The sequence below is a fragment of the Scyliorhinus torazame genome, chromosome 5 (genome assembly GCF_047496885.1).
Source record: "Scyliorhinus torazame isolate Kashiwa2021f chromosome 5, sScyTor2.1, whole genome shotgun sequence".
NCBI lineage: Eukaryota > Metazoa > Chordata > Chondrichthyes > Carcharhiniformes > Scyliorhinidae > Scyliorhinus > Scyliorhinus torazame.
This window is the reverse complement of record NC_092711.1, coordinates 148,771,225-148,790,553: the sequence shown is the minus strand read 5'-3', so window position 1 is coordinate 148,790,553 and position 19,329 is coordinate 148,771,225. Positions and strand designations below refer to the sequence as shown.

The window sequence follows — 19,329 nt, the reverse complement described above, 5'->3', positions numbered from 1 at the left end:
TCACTCCAATCCTTGTCCTTCATGGATTGAACGCAGGCCAAGGCAGTAGTTGGATTATTGAAAGACTTGCCGGAGATGTCGGATATCATTTTCAGGGTCACAGGATAAAGCGACATAATTCACTCCCACAGCCTTGAGTTCCCTTCAAACTTAATCAAAGCCTCGATGTTTCGTTTGTGTGGCTGCCGGAAAGTCCTGGAAGAAGGAAATCCTCACTCCCTCATGGAGCCAGGTCCCACCTCACCGTCCCCGTCTCCAGGACCTTCTGCCGATCTTTCAAGTTGTGGAAGTGAATGACTACAGTCCTGGGATGAAAAATATCCCTCGCCCTCAAATACAGGATCCAATGCCCATTCTAATTTGAAACACCCAGTCTTCACATTCAGCTGGAGAAAACGTGGCAGCCGGTCCTCGAAGAACCTCACGGGAGCCTCACCCTCCACACCTTCTGGCTGGCCGACAACTAGATGTTCTTTCTCTGACCCTCGGTTCTCCAAGTCCTCCAGGAGTCCCCGACATCACGCGGCCGGTTTTCCAAGGATTCAATTCTTAGCTTGCTGAGAAGGCATCTTGCTCAACGTTCAGGTGTCTCTCCTCTGGATCATCGAGTCCCTTCATGGTGTTTGCAGCTCGGCCTCATGAGCTGACAGATATTGAGTCAGCTCACTCAGCCTCTGGTCAATAACACGGAGAGCCGGTCCTCTTTCAACACCAAAGATGTGGCTTTCGGGATAATGGATACATTGGTGATCATCTTTCAAAATTCAATAGATTCTGGAATGGTTCCTGCAGGTTGGAAGGTGGGAAATGTATCCCCACTATTTAAGGAGAGAGAAAACGGGAAACACAGACCCATTAGCCTGACATCAGTAGGAGGGAAAATGCTACAATCTATTATAAAGGATGTGATAACATACGAATTAGGAGCAGGAGTAGGCCACTCGGCCCCTCGAGCCTGCTCCACCAATCAATAAGTTCACGGCTGATCTGATTGAAACCTCAACTCCACATTCCTGAAACCCCCCGATAACCTTTCATCCCCTTGCTTATCAAGAATCTGTCCAGCTCTGCCATAATTATATTCAAAGACTCTGCTTCCACTGCCTTTTGAGGAAGAGAGTTCCAAAGACTCACGACTCTCCGAGAAAAAAGTTCTCCTCTGCCTTAAATGGACAATGATGTGGAGATGCCGGCATTGGACTGGGGTGAGCACAGTACGAAGTCTTACAACACCAGGTTAAAGTCCAACAGGTTTGTTTTGATGTCACTAGCTTTCGGAGCGCTGCTCCTTCCTCAGGTGAATGAAGAGGTATGTTCCAGAAACACATATATAGACAAATTCAAAGATGCCAAACAATGCTTGGAATGCGACCATTAGCAGGTGATTAAATCTTTACAGATCCAGAGATGGGGGTAACCCCAGGTTAAAGAGGTGTGAATTGTATCAAGCCAGGACAGTTGGTAGGATTTCGCAGGCCAGATGGTGGGGGATGAATGTAATGCGACATGAATCCCAGGTCCCTGTTGAGGCCGCACTCATGTGTGCGGAACTTGGCTATAAGTTTCTGCTCGGCGATTCTGCGTTGTCGCGCGTCCTGAAGGCCGCCTTGGAGAACGCTTACCCGGAGATCAGAGGCCGAATGCCCTTGACTGCTGAAGTGTTCCCCGACTGGAAGGGAACATTCCTGCCTGGTGATTGTTGCGCGATGTCCGTTCATTCGTTGTCGCAGAGTCTGCATGGTCTCGCCAATGTACCGCGCTTTGGGACATCCTTTCCTGCAGCGTATGAGGTAGACAATGTTGGCCGAGCCGCACGAGTATGTACCGCGTACCTGGTGGGTGGTGTTCTCACGTGTAATAGTGGTATCCTTGTCAATGATCTGGCACGTCTTGCAGAGATTGCCATGGCAGGGTTGTGTGGTGTCGTGGTCACTGTTCTGAAGACTGGGTAGTTTGCTGCAAACAATGGTTTGTTTGAGGTTGCGCGGTTGTTTGAAGGCAAGTAGTGGTGGTGTGGGGATGACCTTGGCAAGATGTTCATCGTCATCAATGACGTGTTGAAGGCTGTGAAGAAGATGACGTAGTTTCTCCGCTCCGGGGAAGTACTGGACGGCAAAGGGTATTCTGTCGGTTGTGTCCCATGTTTGTCTTCTGAGGAGGTCGGCGCGGTTTTTCGCTGTGGCGCGTTGGAACTGTTGATCGATGAGTCGAGTGCCATATTCCGTTCGTACGAGGGCATCTTTCAACGTCTGTAGATGTCTGTTACGCTCCTCCTCGTCTGAGCAGATCCTGTGTATACGGAGAGCTTGTCCATAGGGGATGGCTTCTTTAATGTGTTTAGGGTGGAAGCTGGAGAAGTGGAGCATCGTGAGGTAAAGCAAAGTGCTGAGGTGACCGTCCTTGATGGAGACGAGTGTGTCCAAGAATGCAACTGATTTTGGAGAGTAGTCCATGGTGAGTCTGATGGTTGGATGGAACTTATTAATGTCATCGTGTAGTCGTTTCAGTGATTCTTCGCCGTGGGTCCAAAGGAAAAAAATGTCATCAATGTATCTGGTGTATAACGTCGGTTGAGGTCCTGTGCGGTGAGTAGGTCCTGTTCAAACTTATGCATGAAGATGTTGGCGTATTGGGGTGCGAATTTGGTCCCCATGGCTGTTCCGTGCGTCTGGATGAAGAACTTATTGTCGAAGGTGAAGACGTTGTGATCTAGAATGAAGCGGATGAGTTGCAGAATTGCGTCTGGAGATTGGCAGTTGTTGGTGTTGAGTACTAAGGCTGTTGCAGCAATGCCGTTGTCATGGGGGATGCTGGTGTAGAGTGCCGAGACGTCCATTGTGACGAGGAATGTTCCTGGTTCAACTGGTCCATGGTTGCTGAGTTTCTGTAGGAAGTCCGTCATGTCACGACAGAAGCTGGGCGTACCTTGTACGATGGGTTTCAAGATGCCCTCGATGTAGCCAAGAGAGTAAATGGACAAGTTATTACTTTTAAAGTGACCCCAAGATTCTCCCACAAGGGGAAATATCCTTTCCACATCCACCCTGTCAAGGCCCCTCAGGATCTTATACGGTTCAATCAAGTCACCTAAACTCCATCGGACACAAGCCCAGCCTGTCCAATCATTCCTCATAAGACCAGCCTCCAATTCCAGGTATGAGTCCAGTAAACCTTCTCTGAACTGCTTCCAACACATTTACATCATTCCTTAAATGAGAGCAATACTGCACACAAGTGCTCCAGATGTGGTCTCACCAATGTCCTGTATAACTGAAGCATAACCTCCCTACTTTTGTATTCAATTCCCCTCACAATAAACAATAACATTCTATTAGCTTTCCTAATTACTTGCTGTGCCTGTATACTCACCTTTTGTGATTCATGCTCTTGGACACCCAGATCCCTCTGAATCTCAGAGCTCTGCAATCTCTCACCATTTCGATCATAAGCTTTTTAAATTCTTTCTACCAAGATGGACAATTTCACATTTTTCCCTTATTATACACCGTTTGGCAGATTTTTTCCCACTCATTTAACATATCTAAATCACTTTAGTCTCCTTATGTCCCCTTCACAATTTACTTTCCTACCTATCTTTGTACCATTGGAATGGCAGGAGTTGGCCATTCAGCCCATCGAGCCTGCTCCACCATTCAATACGATCATGGCTGATTATCCACTTCAATGCCTTTTTCCCCACACTATCCCCATATCCCTTGTGTTATTGGGATTTAGAAATCTGTCAGCCTCTGCTTTAAACACACTCAATGACTCAGCTTCCACAGCCCTCTGGGGCAGCCGTCAGAGATCATTTGTTTTCCAGCTTGGGGAGATGAGGTCATTGCTGGGTGCAACCGAGGAAGGCAGAAAGACATTTTTAAAATCTTTAAAGAGCAGTTTTTGGTGAAAGAATTGGAGAGAGGGGTTGAAATCTGGGTCCATAATTCTCCCACAGTGAGACAGATTGAGAGCTGTATCTTTCTTTTCCTGTTGTTTAAGGGGAGATTGAGTAGTAATGTTTAAATGGGTAATTGTAAGCTGTTGTTTTGGGTGTGAAGTTAAAATGTTTAATATTGTAGCCACAATAAAGTTTTATTTTAAAAATAACCAAGCCCTATTCCTTCATGCAATCACTCCTGGAGCGAATCATTCATTCCGCACAGTCACACAAATAAACTGAAATATTGGGGTTTTGGTCCAGTATCTCAGCCACTGTTGGGGTCTGGTCTGGGATCGGAATAGTGACCGATGTAACAACTGGTTGGAGGCCCATTTCCCAGTCAGTCCTTCAGCGCCTTCCTGCCTCCCTATTACTGCGACACACTGTGACAGTTTCCCAACTGGGGACACAGGCCCCATTATTCTCAGCTAAATTGAGCCTCAGCTCCATCGCCTGACTGTCATTGACACGAGATATAGACAGAAAGGTTCCAGAGGAGCCAGTGGAAAGTCAAAACGTGTGGCTCTAAAACACCTCAACAATTTTCAATCAAATTCATTTATTATTTATACTGGGTCTTTAAGTATTAGATTTAGGCACTGGAGGTAAAGGATTGGATTGGATTTGTTTATTGTCACGTGTACCGAGGTACAGTGAAAAGTATTTTTCTGTGAGCAGCTCAACAGATCATTAAGTACATGAAAATAAAAGAAAAGAAAATACATAATAGGGCAACAAGGTACACAATGTAACTACATAAACACCAGCATCGGGTGAAGCATACAGGGGTGCAGTGTTAATCAGATCAGTCCACAAGTGGGTAGTTTAGGAGTCTGGTAACAGCGGGGAAGAAGCTGGTTTTGAACTGTTCTTGCGTGCTCTCAAACTTTTGTATCTGCTGTCCGATGGAAGAGTGAGTACGGGTGGAGGGTTTTAAAGTATAACTTTTTCTTTCTAACTAGTGTCTGCCTTGGCTCAGTGGGCAGCACTATCACCTCTGAGTCAGACGTTTAATTCCCAGTTAGGGTCCTGTGGACAAAAGCCAGTTCCAACATTCCTCGTCCCAGCATTGAGGGAGTGCTGCCCTGTCACAACAGCTTTCTTTCAAATAAGATGTTAAACTGAGGCCCTGTCTGCCCCTCTCAGGTGGGTGTAAAAGTTCCCACAGCCACTATTTTGAAGAAGAGCAGGGGAGTTACCCCAGTGTCCCGGTCAATATTTATCCCTCAGTCAACATCACTAAAAACAGATCATCTGCTCATTATCATATTGCTGTGTGTGGGATCTTGCTGTGTGTAAATTGGCTGCTGTGTTTCCTACATTACAACAGTGACTGCACTTCAAAAGCACTTCTTTGGCTGTAAACCACTTTGGGACGTCCTGTGGGTGTGAAAGGCACAATAGAAATGCAAACTGAAGATTTCTGTTATCTGATCTTGTTATCTGGAATTTAATTGATGTCAGCCACCCCCAACTTACCATTTAATAAATTCACTTTGGTTCAGACAAGACTTTAACCAATTGAGGCACATTCAGAATCCTCTGGATAGTAAATTTTAAAAGTTTATTGAATGAAAAATATTTACTGAACAGCTTTAAGACATTGACTTTTACAACTTCGTGTGGGTGATCAGTCTGTAGAAGCGTAACCCTCTCTGGCTCCTTCTCTGACAGTAATTCTTGTGGAATTCAGCCTCGGGAGTCTGGCTCCTTCTTTTATAGTAATTTCCTTGGAATTCGACCTCGGGAATCTTCAGTACTTGGCCAGCAAGGAAGACCTTCAGAACCTCTACTTTTATCCCCAAAGTGACCATTAACTCACGTCAGAGTTGGGCCTGTTGTAACATGATCATTCGTCAATTTGGTCACTAGATTAATTTAATTGGATCCCCAATTACTGACACCACATTCTCTCATTAACTTTGACAGGAATACAATAGAACTGTTACATACTATCCCTTTATCTGATTCTATACAATCCCTTATTCATACAGTTTCAAATGTTGAGGCTAATCTGATCTTAAAGGCCTCTCTCACCAGAACATTTGTCTTTATTTCATATTCTTTACATACACAGCAGTTAAGCTTTGACATTATTACAGCAAATAAAACTTTGTCTTTCACTATAACCACTGATTCATGATGGCTTCATTAGTTGCAATTCGATGAAGGCTCCCGAGGTATTATTGCTACTGGCTGGTAGCTAATTAATACAGTAATCTAATTCATACACTTGGTTAATACAAGATACACTGGTTTAAAAAGACAGTTTGTGGAAGGCAATATCTTTCTTTTTTACTTATCTTGATCAGGTTGAATAATAAGCTTATTCTTGAGCCAGACTTGGGTAGAATATGATAGCCCGATATTTATCAAAATATGATAAACGATTTCTGCTAGCTCTGCAGTTTAGAAACATTTGGGTTTGTACAATCTTAATTTATAAAAGAACAATTCAGCTATTGCAATATTATCGATTACATTGTTTCGTGAATTATAAATTATATTGAATAATCAACTGTTTGGTGACTGGCTTCTAATATGAAATCAATAAGTGATTAATAAAGAAATGTTACATCATCTGTGTAAGAAGCTAGATGTTATAGTTTAAAATGGCTTCCTTGACCTTGTTACTTATAACCATGAATATGGTGCAAAAGTGATGGAATTATAAAATTAAATGGATTTCCCAGTCCTACCTACAGTTTTGTACATTACAACAATGACTACACTTAGCACTGCACTCATTATGCTTCACCCGATGTTTATGTATTTACATTGTGTATTAATTGTATGTCCTATGCTTTTCTTGTATGGAACAATCTGCCTGGACTGTACGCAGAACAGTACTTTTCACTGTACCTCAGTACACCTAACAATATATCTAAATCTAAAATCTAAATCTTTTGGAGGGGTTGTGATACTATACAAAAGGATTTTTAAAAATATGTTCCTCAAACTTGGTGCCCTCATCAAAATGATTGATGAAGATTTAAATTTTGTTTTCTGATTAAGGGGCAATTTAGCATGGCCGACTCCACACATCTTTGGGTAGACATGGGTAGAATGTGCAAACTCCACACGGACAGTGACCCAGGGCTGGGATTCGAACCCGGGTCCTCAGCGCCGTAGTCCCAGTGCTAACCACTGCCCCACCGTGCTGCCCCGATTGAGCTTTAATTTTGAGTAAAATTTTGATTCTCTTCGAAATTCTCAATAAAAATCCAAACACACAATATCCTGATCACAGGCAAGTTGTTGTGATCAGGAGTGCTCAGAAAAGGGCGCAAGAAACAGATTCAACTATTTCTTTCAAAAGGGAATTGGGCTAGTCCTTGAAAAGAAAAGAACATTTCTTGACAATGAGATTAATTAATTGGCTCTTTCACAGATCTGGAATTAGCACGATCGGCCGAATGGTCTCCCTCTGTGTGACCTGTGCTTCGTGTGCTGTTAACATGGGTGGGAATAGTGGTAAAGGGACCTGGGTGTGAATGGACCCGGGCGTCCTGTCAATAAGTCACCGAAGGATAACCTGCAGGTGCAGCAAGTTATTAGGAAGGTTAATGGGATGTTGGCCTTTATCACAAGAGGATTTGAGTACGGGAATAGTGAAGACTTGCTTCAATAGTATAGAACCTTGGTTAGACCACAGCTGGAGTACTGTGTGCAGTTGTACTCCCCTTACCTCAGGAAAGATATTATTGCCACAGAGGGACTGTAACGAAGATTCACCAGACTTGTTCTGAGCAAGATCGGACTGTCCTATGAAGAGAGACTGGGGAACCTGGGCACCCTTTCTCCAGAATTTTGAAGAATGAGAGGGGATTTCATTGAAACTTACAAAATACATATAGGAATAGACAGGCTAGGTGCAGGTGAGATGTTTCCCCTGGTTGGGGAGTCTGGAACCAGGGGACACAATTTCGAAATAAGGGGGCAGTCACTTAGGACGGGTCTCGGAGGAGACATTTCTTTACTCAGAGGGTTGTGAATCTTTGGAATTCTCTACCCCAGAGGGCTGTGGGAGCTCAGTCACTGAGTGTGTTTAAAGCAGAGACTGACAGATTTCTAAATCCCAATAACATAAAGTGATATGGGGATAGTGTGGGGGAAAAGCATTGAAGTGGATGATCAGCCATGATTGTATTGAATGGTGGAGCAGGCTCGATGGGCTGAATGGCCAACTCCAATGATACAAAGATAGGTGGGAAAGTAAATTGTGAAGAGGACAGAAGGAGACTACAAAGGGATATAGATAGGTTAAGTGAGTGGGAAAAGATCTGGCTAAATGGAGAATAATATGAAAAATGTAAAATTGTCCATTTTGGCAGGTAGAATAAAAAAGCTTATTATCTAAATGGTGAGAGATTGCAGAGCTCTGAGATTCAGAGGGATCTGGGTGTCCAAGAGCATGAATCACAAAAGGTGAGTATACAGGTGCAGCAAGTAATTAGGAAAGCTAATAGACTGTTATTGTTTATTGTGAGGGGAATTGATTACAAAAGTAGGTTATGCTTCAGTTATACAGGACATTGATGAGTCCACATCTGGAGCACTGTGTGCAGTATTGCTCTCATTTAAGGAATGATGTCAATGTGTTGGAAGCAGTTCAGAGAAGGTTTACTGGACTCATACCTGGAACTGGAGGCTGGTCTTATGAGGAATGATTGGACAGGCTGGGCTTGTGTCCGATGGAGTTTAGGTGACTTGATTGAACCGTATAAGATCCTGAGGGGCCTTGACAGGGTGGATGTGGAAAGGATGTTTCCTCTTGTGGGAGAATCTAGAAATTGGAGTCACTTTAAAAGTAATAACTTGTCCATTAAAGGCAGAGGAGAACTTTTTTCTCTCAGAGGGTTGGGAGTCTTTGGAACTCTCTTCCTGAAAGGGCAGTAAAAACAGAGTCTTTGAATATTTTGAAGGCAGAGCTGGATAGATTCTCGCTAAGCAAGGGGGTGAAAGGTTATCGGGAGTCAGCAGGAATGTGGACTTGAAGTTACAGTCAGATCAGCTGTGAACGTATTGAATGGTGGAGCAGGCTCGAGGGGCCAAGTGGCCTACTCTTGCTCCTAATTCAGATGTTGTCACATCCTTTATAAAAGATTGTAGCATGGGACTTCTGGTGACGACAGGTGGGAAGCAGCCGCACACTGAAGGGCTCCCGCTCGGGAATAGGAATTTCGGAGTTTTAACGCTCGGTCCCAGGGACAACGGAGGCGGAAAAGGCTGTAAGAAGGCACAGGGAGGAGAAATGTCCAAGTGTGTGAGAAAAATGGCCGTGAAAAAGGGGGTTAACGGACGTCCGCCAGTGAGTGAAAAAGTCAGCGCAGGAACTGTAAGGAAAGCGGAGGCTGGAACACCAGAGGAGGCCGCATCACTCACAGCAGAAGAAATGACCACGGCGATGGCTGTGGAACTTGAAAAACAGTTCACAAAGCACATGGAAGCGATGAAGAAGGAGATGGGGGCGGTATTGAAAGTGCTGGTGGAGGAGGAAATTGCCCCGGTGAGGGCGATGGTATCAAGCGCAGTGGCGGAGGTGCGGGAGCAAGTTTAGACACTGAAGGAAGTGGAAGAGGCATTATCGCAGCACAGTGATCAACTCACCTCGATGGGGAAGGAGTTGCGGAAGGTGATAGAGACTAACAAGGGTTTGCAAGCCAAAATGGAAGACCTGGAAAACAGATCCAGGCGACAGAATCTGAGGATCGTGGGTCTGCCCGAAGGGGTGGAAGGCCCGAGGCCGACAGAGTATTTTGCCACGATGTTGGCAAAGCTGTTGGGGGAAGGGGATGATCCCTCCCGATATGAACTGGATCGGGCTCATCGGTCGTGGAGGCCTATACCAAAGACGAGTGAGCCGCCAAGAGTAGTAATTATGTGTTTCTGTAGATACAGAGTGAAGGAGAAGGTCATGTGCTGGGCAAAGCAGAAGCGGGAGATGCAGTGGGCTGGAGCTGGTATACATGTATATCAGGACTTTACGGTGGAGCTGGCAAGGAGGCGGGCTGCTTTCAACCGGGTGAGAAAGGCACTGTACAACAGCACGGTGCAGTGCAGCATAGTATATCCAGCTAAGTTGAGGGTGACCTACAATTCAAGGACTTTTATTTTGGGACGGCAGAAGCAGCAGAGGAGTTTACGAAGGCAGAAGGACTGTGGCAGAATTGAGAATTGATTGTGTACCGATGTAGCCTCATGTAACTTTAGTTTTTCACTGCGTGTTGGTGTATGTACTAATTGAGTCGACGCTGTATATATTAGGACAAGGGAAGAGATGGGACTTTCATCTGCAATGATGGTTCTTTGGGGCTTGGGTGTGTATACGGGGATGTGTGCTCAAGGGGATTTCTTGGTTTTCCTGGGACCGGGCAAGGGGGAAGGAAACCCGGGCGGGGTCCTCCATGCTGGCTGGTTTAAGCCAGTGAACGGGAGTTAGGTGGAGGGAGGGGCTGTGGCCATCAGAGCCTGGTAGAACAGGTTCCGGTGAGTCTAGCTGGGGTGAAAAGTTGGGGGAAGGAGCCAAGGCTGGGGAGAGGAGTTTACAAGAGGAAGTGGAGGGGAGGAGTCTGGGAGGGGGGTGGGGGCAGTGCCTACAATTCATGGGTGTCATTTACGGTACTCTTTCGGGGATTGGATGACATTGAATATTGGGGGGGGGGGGGGGGCGAGGTTGGGGGGTGGACTCTATATGTCAATGGTGACAATAGGTGATTCCGGATTCCTTTTTCTTTTTTCCTTTTCTTTATTTTCCCACCTTGGGAGGGTTTGTTGTATTTGATGCTTATATTGTCTGGTGGGCCGTTGTTCGGGTGGTGGGAGAAGGGGATCGTTGTTGTTGATAAGGGGATGGACATTGTATTTGTTACCGTTTACTGTTTGTTGGTGGGGTGTAAATTCTGAAGAAAATGTGAAAATGGAGAATAAAAATATTTTTTTAAAAAATAATAGATTGTAGCATTTTCCCTCCTACCGATGTCAGGCTAATGGGTCTGTGGTTCCCCGTTTTTTCTCTCCCTCCTTAAATATTGGGGTTACATTTACCCCCTTCCAATCTGCAGGAACCATTCCAGAATCTCTAGAACTTTGAAAGATGATCACCAATGTATCCACTATCTCTACAGCCACCTCTTTCAACACTCTGGGATGGAGAGCAGCAGCTTCTGGGAATTTATTAACTTTCAACCACGTTAATTTCTCCAGTGCTACTTTTTCACTGATACTAATCTCTTTCAGTTTCCCGTGATCACTAGTCCCTTGGTTCTCTAATGTTTTTGGGATAGTTTCTGTATCGTCCTCTGTGAAGACAGACACACGTTGTTTAGTTTCTCTGCCATTTCCTTATTCCCCATTATAAACTCTCCTGTCTCTGCCTGGACTGGACCCACATTGGTCTTTGCTAATCTTTCCGTTTTCACATTCCGATCGGAACTTTTCCAGTTCTCCCCAGTTTGCTCTCATTCTATTTTCTCTTGATCAGTTTCTTGGTCCTCCTTTGCTGAATTCGAAAACAAGTTCCCAATCCTCAGGCTCAACTATTTGGGCCACTTTATGAGTCTCCTCCATTGATCTAATGGAATCTTTAACTTTTCTTGTCAGCCACGATAGCTTCACTTTTGCTTCGAAAAGGAATCTATATTTTATGTAAATAAAATGCGAGTGGTTGCCTGTCGATTGTCTATCGTCATACAAAGAACAACAAAGAACAAAGGACAGTACAGCACAGAAACAGGCTCTTCGGCCCACCAAGCCTGCTCGGATCATGATGTCTGTCTAAAACAAAACCTTCTGTGCTTCCAGGGTCTGTATCCGTCTATTCCTATCCTATTCATGTATTCGTCAAGATGCCTCTTAAACTTCGCTGTCGTACCTGTTTCCACCACCTCCTCCCGCAGCGAGTTCCAGGCACTCACCACCCTCTGTGTAAAAAATTCCCTCGCACATCTCCTCTAAACTTTGCCCCTCGCACCTTAAACCTATGTCACCTGGTAATTGACTTTTCCAACCTGGAAAAAAGCTTCTGACTATCCACCCTGTCCATGCCACTCAGAATTTTGTAAACTTTTATCAGGTCGTCCCCCAACCTCTGTCGCTCGAGTGAAAACAACCCAAATTTATCCAACCTCTCCTGACAGCTAATATCCTCCAGGCCAGGCAACATCCTGGTAAACCTCCTCTGTACTCTCTCCAAAGCCTCTACATCCTTTAGGTAATGTGGTGACCAGAATTATAGGCAATATTCCACGTGTGGCCTAACTACGGTTCTGTACAGCTGCAGCATGACTTGCCAATTTTTATACTCAATGCCCCGACCAATGAAGACAAGCATGCCGTCTGCCTTCTTAGCTCCTTATCCACCTGCGTTGCCACTTTCAGTGATTTGTTTATTGTAATTTCCCAATCTACCACAGACAACTTGCCCCTCAGACCATGACAGTTTCCTTCTGCGAGAAACACCCAGATAAACTAGACAAAAGAACCCTGTAACCACCACAGCCCATCTTCATGGCAACGTGGCTGCTTTGGGAACTAAATATCTTCCAACGTGCAAACACCTTTTCATTCTGTGCTCCTCATCAAACTTGGAACCAGGTAATCGCAACGAGGCTCAAAAATGGTCAGCCCACCGGAGGCAGAGGTGTTAGACCGGCCAGTCCAGCAGAAAGAAACCCTCCAATCATCACCATTCACCAGATGTCAGAATGAACAAAATGCAGTCCTGGATGTCAGTGAGAGCAGAAACAATAACAACAGATCCAACATCTGTAATTTGTGAACTTGTTGGAGTCACAACAGGTGTGATGAATCACAAAACCCCTCCCCACATTGAGAGCAGATGAATGGTCTCTCCCCAGAATTAACTCGCTAGTGTCTCCGTAGTTGGGACGGATCATTGAATGTCTCCTCTGCTCAGAGCAGGTGAATGGCTTCTTCCAGGTGTGAACTCGCTGGTGTGTCTGCAGGGTGTATGGATATCTGAATCCCTTCTCTCACTAAGAGCAGGTTAACGCCTTCTCTCCTGTGTGAACTCGCTGGTGCCTCTGCAGGTGGGATGATTGAGTGAATCCCTTCTCACACTGAGAGCAGGTGAACGGCCTCTCCCCAGTGTGAACTCGCTGATGTATCCGCAGGTTGGATAACTGAGCGAATCCCTTCTCACACTGAGAGCAGGTGAACGGCCTCTCCCCAGTGTGAACTCGCTGGTGTTTCTGCAGGTCGGATGATTGAGTGAATCTCTTATCACACACAGTGCAGGTGAACGGCTTCTCCCCAGTGTGCACTCGCTGGTGAATCCACAGGCTCCTTAAAATAGTGAATCCCTTCTCACACTGAGAGCAAGTGAACGGCCTCTCCCCAGTGTGAACTCGCTGGTGTGTCAGCAGGCTCGATGAAGTAGTGAATCTCTTCTCACACTGAGAGCAGGTGAACGGCCTCTCCCCAGTGTGAACTCGCTGGTGTTTCAGCAGGCTCGATGAAGTGCTGAATCCCTTCCCACACGGAGAGCAGGTGAACGGCCTCTCCCCCGTGTGAGTTCGCTGATGTATCCGCAGGTTGTCTAACTGAGTGAATCCCTTCTCACACTGTGAGCAGGTGAATGGCCTCTCCCCAGTGTGAACTCGCTGGTGTTTCCGCAGGTCGGATGATTGAATGAATCCCTTCCCACACACAGAGCAGGTGAACAGCCTCTCCCCGGTGTGAACTCGCTGGTGTGTCTGCAGGGCGGATAACTGAATGAATCCCTTCCCACACACAGAGCAGGAGAACGGCCTCTCCCCAGTGTGAGTTTGCTGGTGTGACTGCAGGTTGGATAACCGAGTGAATCCCTTCCCACACACAGAGCAGGTGAAAGGCCTCTCCCCAGTGTGAACTCGCTGGTGTGTCTGCAGGGCGGATAACTGAATGAATCTCTTCTCACACTGCGGACAGGTGAATGGCCTCTCCCCAGTGTGACTGCGTCGATGAGCTTCCAACGCTGATGGAGTCCTGAATCCCTTACTACAGTCCCCACATTTCCACGGTTTCTCCAGGGTGGGGGTGTCCTCGTGTCTCTCCAGGTTGGACAATCTGTTGAAGCCTCGTTCACACACAGAACACGTGTACGGTCTCTCCCCGCTGTGAATGGTGTGATGTGTTTTCAGGCTGTGTAACTGGTTAAAGCTCTTTCCACAGTCAGTGATCTGGAACACTCTCACTTGGGTGTGTGTGTCTTGGTGCTTTTCCAGTCACACTGATGTTCAAATTTCTTTGAAGCTGACAGAAAAGACAAACATTTCTCCTTCTAGATTCAAAGTCCGGTGATATTCAGTTACAAGGAATTGGGAGACTCAGTCAGATTGACACATGACGTTTGAGATTTCTGTCTGTAATTCCTCCTCTTCTAATATCCTGTAAAAACAATTTACAAAAGTTACTTTACTTCTCCTCATTTTGGAGAAGGTATCCTGAGGGTAACGACAGTCTGGCCGTGGGGTTAATCCTCCGGGTCCTCAGTCTTACTGAGGAATGTCCCCTTGGATCTATTGTAGTGGTGATTCTTTCGTATTTTTGTTATTATGGGAGGGTTTGTGTTGTTGACTTTATCCTACTCTGGTACAGACGGGGCTTTTATCTGTGAAAGGAGCAGTTTGGGGAGACTTTGGTAAAGAGAGTTGGAGGAGGGGGTAATGGCGCACGCCCGATTGTGGTGTGAAAATCTGTTCCTGTCTCTCTGTCGCCTGACTAATGGCGGCAGTTAATCTGCAAATTTTCTCAGGGAATGTACGGGGCATCCATCACCCTATCAGAAGGAAAAAGATCCTCTCCTTTCTTAAGGAGAAAGTCGACATCGCTTTATTACAGGAAACCCATCTGGATTATGAGGAACACTTTAAATTGAGGCGGGATTGGTTGGGGCAGTTTTTTTCACCTCTTTTTCATCGAGTCGCAGGATTGTGGCAAACCTTATTATACACTATCCAAGCAGTCAGGGTAACTCTCCCAATTACAATGTGCATGTCAATTTCCTTTGTGCCGATCCCTCCATCTACCATCCCTCCCCTCCCCTCCGCCCCTTTTACTCGTCGTTTCTGGGTTCTTTCCTGGGTCCTTCACTGTACAATGGGAGTTATCTGTTATTTACAAGTGGACGGTGTCCTCCCTTCCCCCCCCCCCCCCGCATTGATGGGCCTCCCCCCTTCCATCCCGCGCACTCCCCGTCCTGTTTTAAACCTTCCCTTGGGGGTTCCTCTTCTTGTGTTTTTGTTCTCGGCTCTCTGGTCTCTGTGTCAGTTGGTTTCTGGCCTCTCCCTCCTTTTCCCAGTAGCCCCCCCCCCTCCCGTTTTTCCTGCCTGCTCCCTGTGATCCCGTTGGCTCCCGTACGCCCACCTCCCTCCCCAGTGTTCCATTGGCCGCTGGCTTTAAACAGGTCCTGGAACAAATTGGTGAATGGCCTCTACACTTTGTGGGAACCATCCTCTGACCCTAGGACGGTGAACTTGATCTTCTCCAGGTGGAGAAATTCCGATAGGTCTGCCAGCCAGTCTGCAGCTGTGGGTGGTGCTGCTGATCGCCAGCCGAGCAGGATTCTCCAGCGGCCAATTAGAGAAGCAAAGGCAAGGGCGTCCACCCTCTTCCCCATGAATAGATCTGTCTGGTCCGATACCCCGAAGACTGCAACCATGGACATTGCCTCTAAATAGGCTGTCCAGAATTCGACAAGTCTGGGGCATACCCAGAACATGTGGGCATGGTTTGCCAGGACCCGCTGGCACCATTCACATTTGTCCTCCATCTCCGGGAAGAACCTGCTCATTCGGGTTCTTGTCAGGTGTGCTCTGTGCACAACATTCAGCTGCATGAAGCTTAGCCTTGCGTAGGAGAAGGTGGAGTTGGTCCCGTTCAGTGCTTCGCTCCAGAGTCCCCACCCTATTTCCGTCCCTCGCTCTTCCTCCCATTTTTCCTGGGTTTCATCAAGTAAGGAGCGCATCCTTATTAAGAGTTTTCCGGTCAGGTCCCCACAGTTTCCCTTCCCCAGACTGTCTGCGTCCAGTAACTCCTCTTGCATTGTGCTTCTCAGGGTTTCTGTGTATGCCGGTGCCTCCTTGCAGAGAAAGTTTTTGACCTGGAGCTCATCCCTGTTTGGTAGGTTCAGTCTCTCCATCAGCTCCTCTAAGGTCGCTAGTCTATTTCCCGTGTAAAAGTCCTTAACCATCAGTGTTCCCCCGTCCTGTCTCTACCTCTTGAAGGTGGTGTCGAGAATGGCTGGTGCAAACCTTTGGTTGCAGCAGATGGGGGCCATGATGGACACATCGGTCAGACTGAAATGCTGCCACATCTGGTTCCAGGTTCTCAGGGTAGCTGCCACCACTGGACTGGTGCTGACGGGGATGGGAGTGTTGCCCTGGCGAGGGCCCGGAGGGTCATTCCTGTACATGAGGACTCGTCCATCATCAACCATTCCATGTCGGAGTCCTTTACCCATCTCCTCACTCTTTCGGCCGTGGCTGCCCAGTGATAGTATTGCAAGTTTGGGAGGGCCAGGCCTCCCATGTTTCTTCTCCATTGTAGTACTGTTTTAGGGATTTTTGAATTCTTGCCCCTCCGCACAAACATCATAATCACTTTATCTATTGAATGGAAAAAGGCCTTGGGGATGTAGATCGGTAAGGATCGAAACAGGAAGAGGAACCTGGGCAGTACGTTCACCTTGATCATCTGCATCCTCCCCGCCAGGGAAAGCAGGAATCCATCCCATCTCTGTGGGTCGTTTTTGACTTCCTCCGCCAGACTGGTCAGCTTCCACTTGTGGATCCGTGTCCACTCGTGGGAAATCTGGATGTCCAGGTAGCGGAATTTGTTTTGGGCTATTTTAACTGGGAGGCCCTCCACTCTGCCCCTCCCCCTCACCGGGAAATCTTTGTTTTTGCCCAGGTTGAGTTTGTAGCCCAAGAAGATTCCAAACTCTCTCCGGGGAGGGGAGGGAGGGAGGGGGGGGTTTGTCTCGGAGGTGTACAGTCCCCGGTAGAAGGCCTCGAATGCTTGGTTGACCTTTTTTGGTTGGGCTATAGGACGACTATGATTGGGCGGCACGGTAGCACAGTGGTCAGCATTTTTGAATCGCCAGGGTCCCAGGTTCGATTCCCGGCTTGAGTCACTGTTTGTGTGGAGTCTACACGTTCTCCCCATGTCTGCACGGGTTCCCTCCGGGAGCACCGGTTTCCTCCCACAAGTCTCGAAAGGCATAATGTTAGGTAATTTGGACATTCTGAATTTTCCCTCAGTGTAACCGAACAGGTGCCGGAGTGTGGCGACGAGGGGATTTTCACAATAACTTCATTGCAGTGTTAATGTAAGCCTACATGTGCCAATAATAAAGATAATTATTATACCAGTCTGCCTCTGTTACCCTTTACCTGGGCTATTTCCCTCGTGGCTGCCTTCTTTCTCAGCTGGTGAGCCAGCAGGCGGCTAGCCCTCTCCGTGCTCATAAAAGGTCCCCCGTGTCTGGCGGAGTTGGTCACTGCCTTCCTGGTGGCCAGCAGGTGAAAGTTCTTTTGCAGCTTCTTCCTCTCCAGCAGAAGCTCTATGGTCAGGGCCTCGGAGTATCGTCTGTCAACCTCCAGAATGGAGTTGATCAGTTGGTGCATAACCGCTCTCTCTTCCCTGTCTATACGAGCCTTTTGGCAATTATTTCTCCCCTAATCACAGCCTTCAGTGCCTCCCAGAGCGTGGAAGGTGAGACTTCCCCGTTCTGGTTGTTAGTGATGTACTTGCCGATGGCCGGTGATGTTTTCTGGCAGAAGGCCTTGTTGGCCAAGAGGGTCGTGTCCAACCTCCATGTGGGGCATTGGGCTTGGCCCGTCTCCAACCTCACATCCATGTAATGTGGAGCGTGGTCTGTGATTACAATCATGGATTATTCCACTCTGACTATTTCTGGAAGCACCGATTTCCCCACAACAAAGAAGCTGTGTGAGTGTAGACCTTGTGTACTGGTGAGAAGAACGAGAATTCCTTCTCATCCGGGTGTAAGAATCGCCAGGGATCCACTGCCCAGTCTGCTCCATGAACCGCCAGGGATCCACTGCCCCCGTCTGCTCCATGAACCGCCAGGGATCCACTGCACCCGTCTGCTCCATGAACCGCCAGGGATCCACTGCCCCCGTCTGCCCCATGAACCGCCAGGGATCCACTGCCCCCGTCTGCTCCATGAACGTTCCCAGTTCCCTCGCCATGCCTGTCATTTTCCCTGTTCTGGGATTGATCTGTCAGTCAATGGATCCTGTAAACAGTTGTGAAGTTCCCCCTCCCATGATGAGACCGTATCCCCCCCCCCCTTCCACCTGCCCCCCACCCGACCGAATCCCCCTCTTCTATCCCCCCCCCCACCCCACCGTATCCCCCTCCTCTATCTGCCCCCCCCCTCCCAGACGCTCTCTTCCCAGTGGGAGATGTGCCGCGGTCCCGCTCTCTCCCGTACCTCCTGGCACTAGCTATCCCGCTGGTGTGGCCGCCTGACCCAGGATCGATCTGACCCCCCTCCTACACCTGCTCTGCTTGTGTCCCTGCTGTCTCCTCCACACACTCTCCTGCGCACTGCTGCCCTCGCCCCCTCCCTCCTATGAGCTGGCTCCCCTGTTCATTGCGAGGTGACGCAGTCGGAGCGACCTGTGAGCCCTGTCGATCTCTGGCGGTTTGGGAAGCTGTCCCTCCCAACCAGATTGCCCAGCATTTGGGCCACGTAGTCGATTGGGTCCCTGCCCTCGATCCCCTCTGGCAGGCCCACTATCTGAATGTTCTGCCTCCTTGACTGATTCTACTGGTCCACAACCTTTTCCAGCTCTCGAACTGTGCTCCCCGGGCTTCCAGTTTCCTCCACATGCCATTGAGCACCTTCTGCATGGCGGCTAGCACCTCCGCCAGCTTGACCATCACCCTTAATGTCATCCTTCATTGCGTTTAGATCCTTGGTTCGGAACATCCTCCATCCATGGCCTGGTATGGGGGAGTGGGGGGAGGGGCTTGTTTACTGGGTCGCCGGTCTCCCTCTCTCGGGAAGACTGGAGACCCCTCGCCTCCTGGGGCCGCCGACCCGCTTGTTCGCCGCTCCTGTCCCTTGCCGCAGTTTCTGTGACCCTGCAGCCTTTCGAGCTGTTGCTTCCTGGCATTTTGTTGTCCGCACTATTGTTGAGGGTGAGGGGATGTTTAACTCTGATTTTGCGGCTACATTCGGCAGACAGTGCCTATTTTTCTGTTGTATGGAGGAGAGCCACCTGATGTGTGACTACTCAGCACATCCCCGTCACAAGTTCCCTCTCTTTTGAATGTTGACTTGAATCTGCGATCTTATGTTTTGGCGATAAGGCTGGAGGACATCCTTCCGACAATCGTGCGGGAGGACCAGACTG

General features: G+C 47.8%; 1 protein-coding gene across 1 annotated transcript in view; it reads right to left on the bottom strand.

Moving 5' to 3' along the window:
- The window catches only part of LOC140422027 (uncharacterized), a gene marked incomplete at its 5' end in the record, with an annotated part of 29,840 nt that extends 15,674 nt beyond the window's left edge, over positions 1-14,166 (bottom strand). The window contains one exon of the mRNA XM_072507017.1: positions 13,057-14,166. Within this exon, the coding sequence (XP_072363118.1) occupies positions 13,057-14,166 (1,110 nt within the window). The remainder of the gene's footprint in view (positions 1-13,056) is intronic.
- Between the last annotated feature and the right edge of the window lie 5,163 nt (positions 14,167-19,329).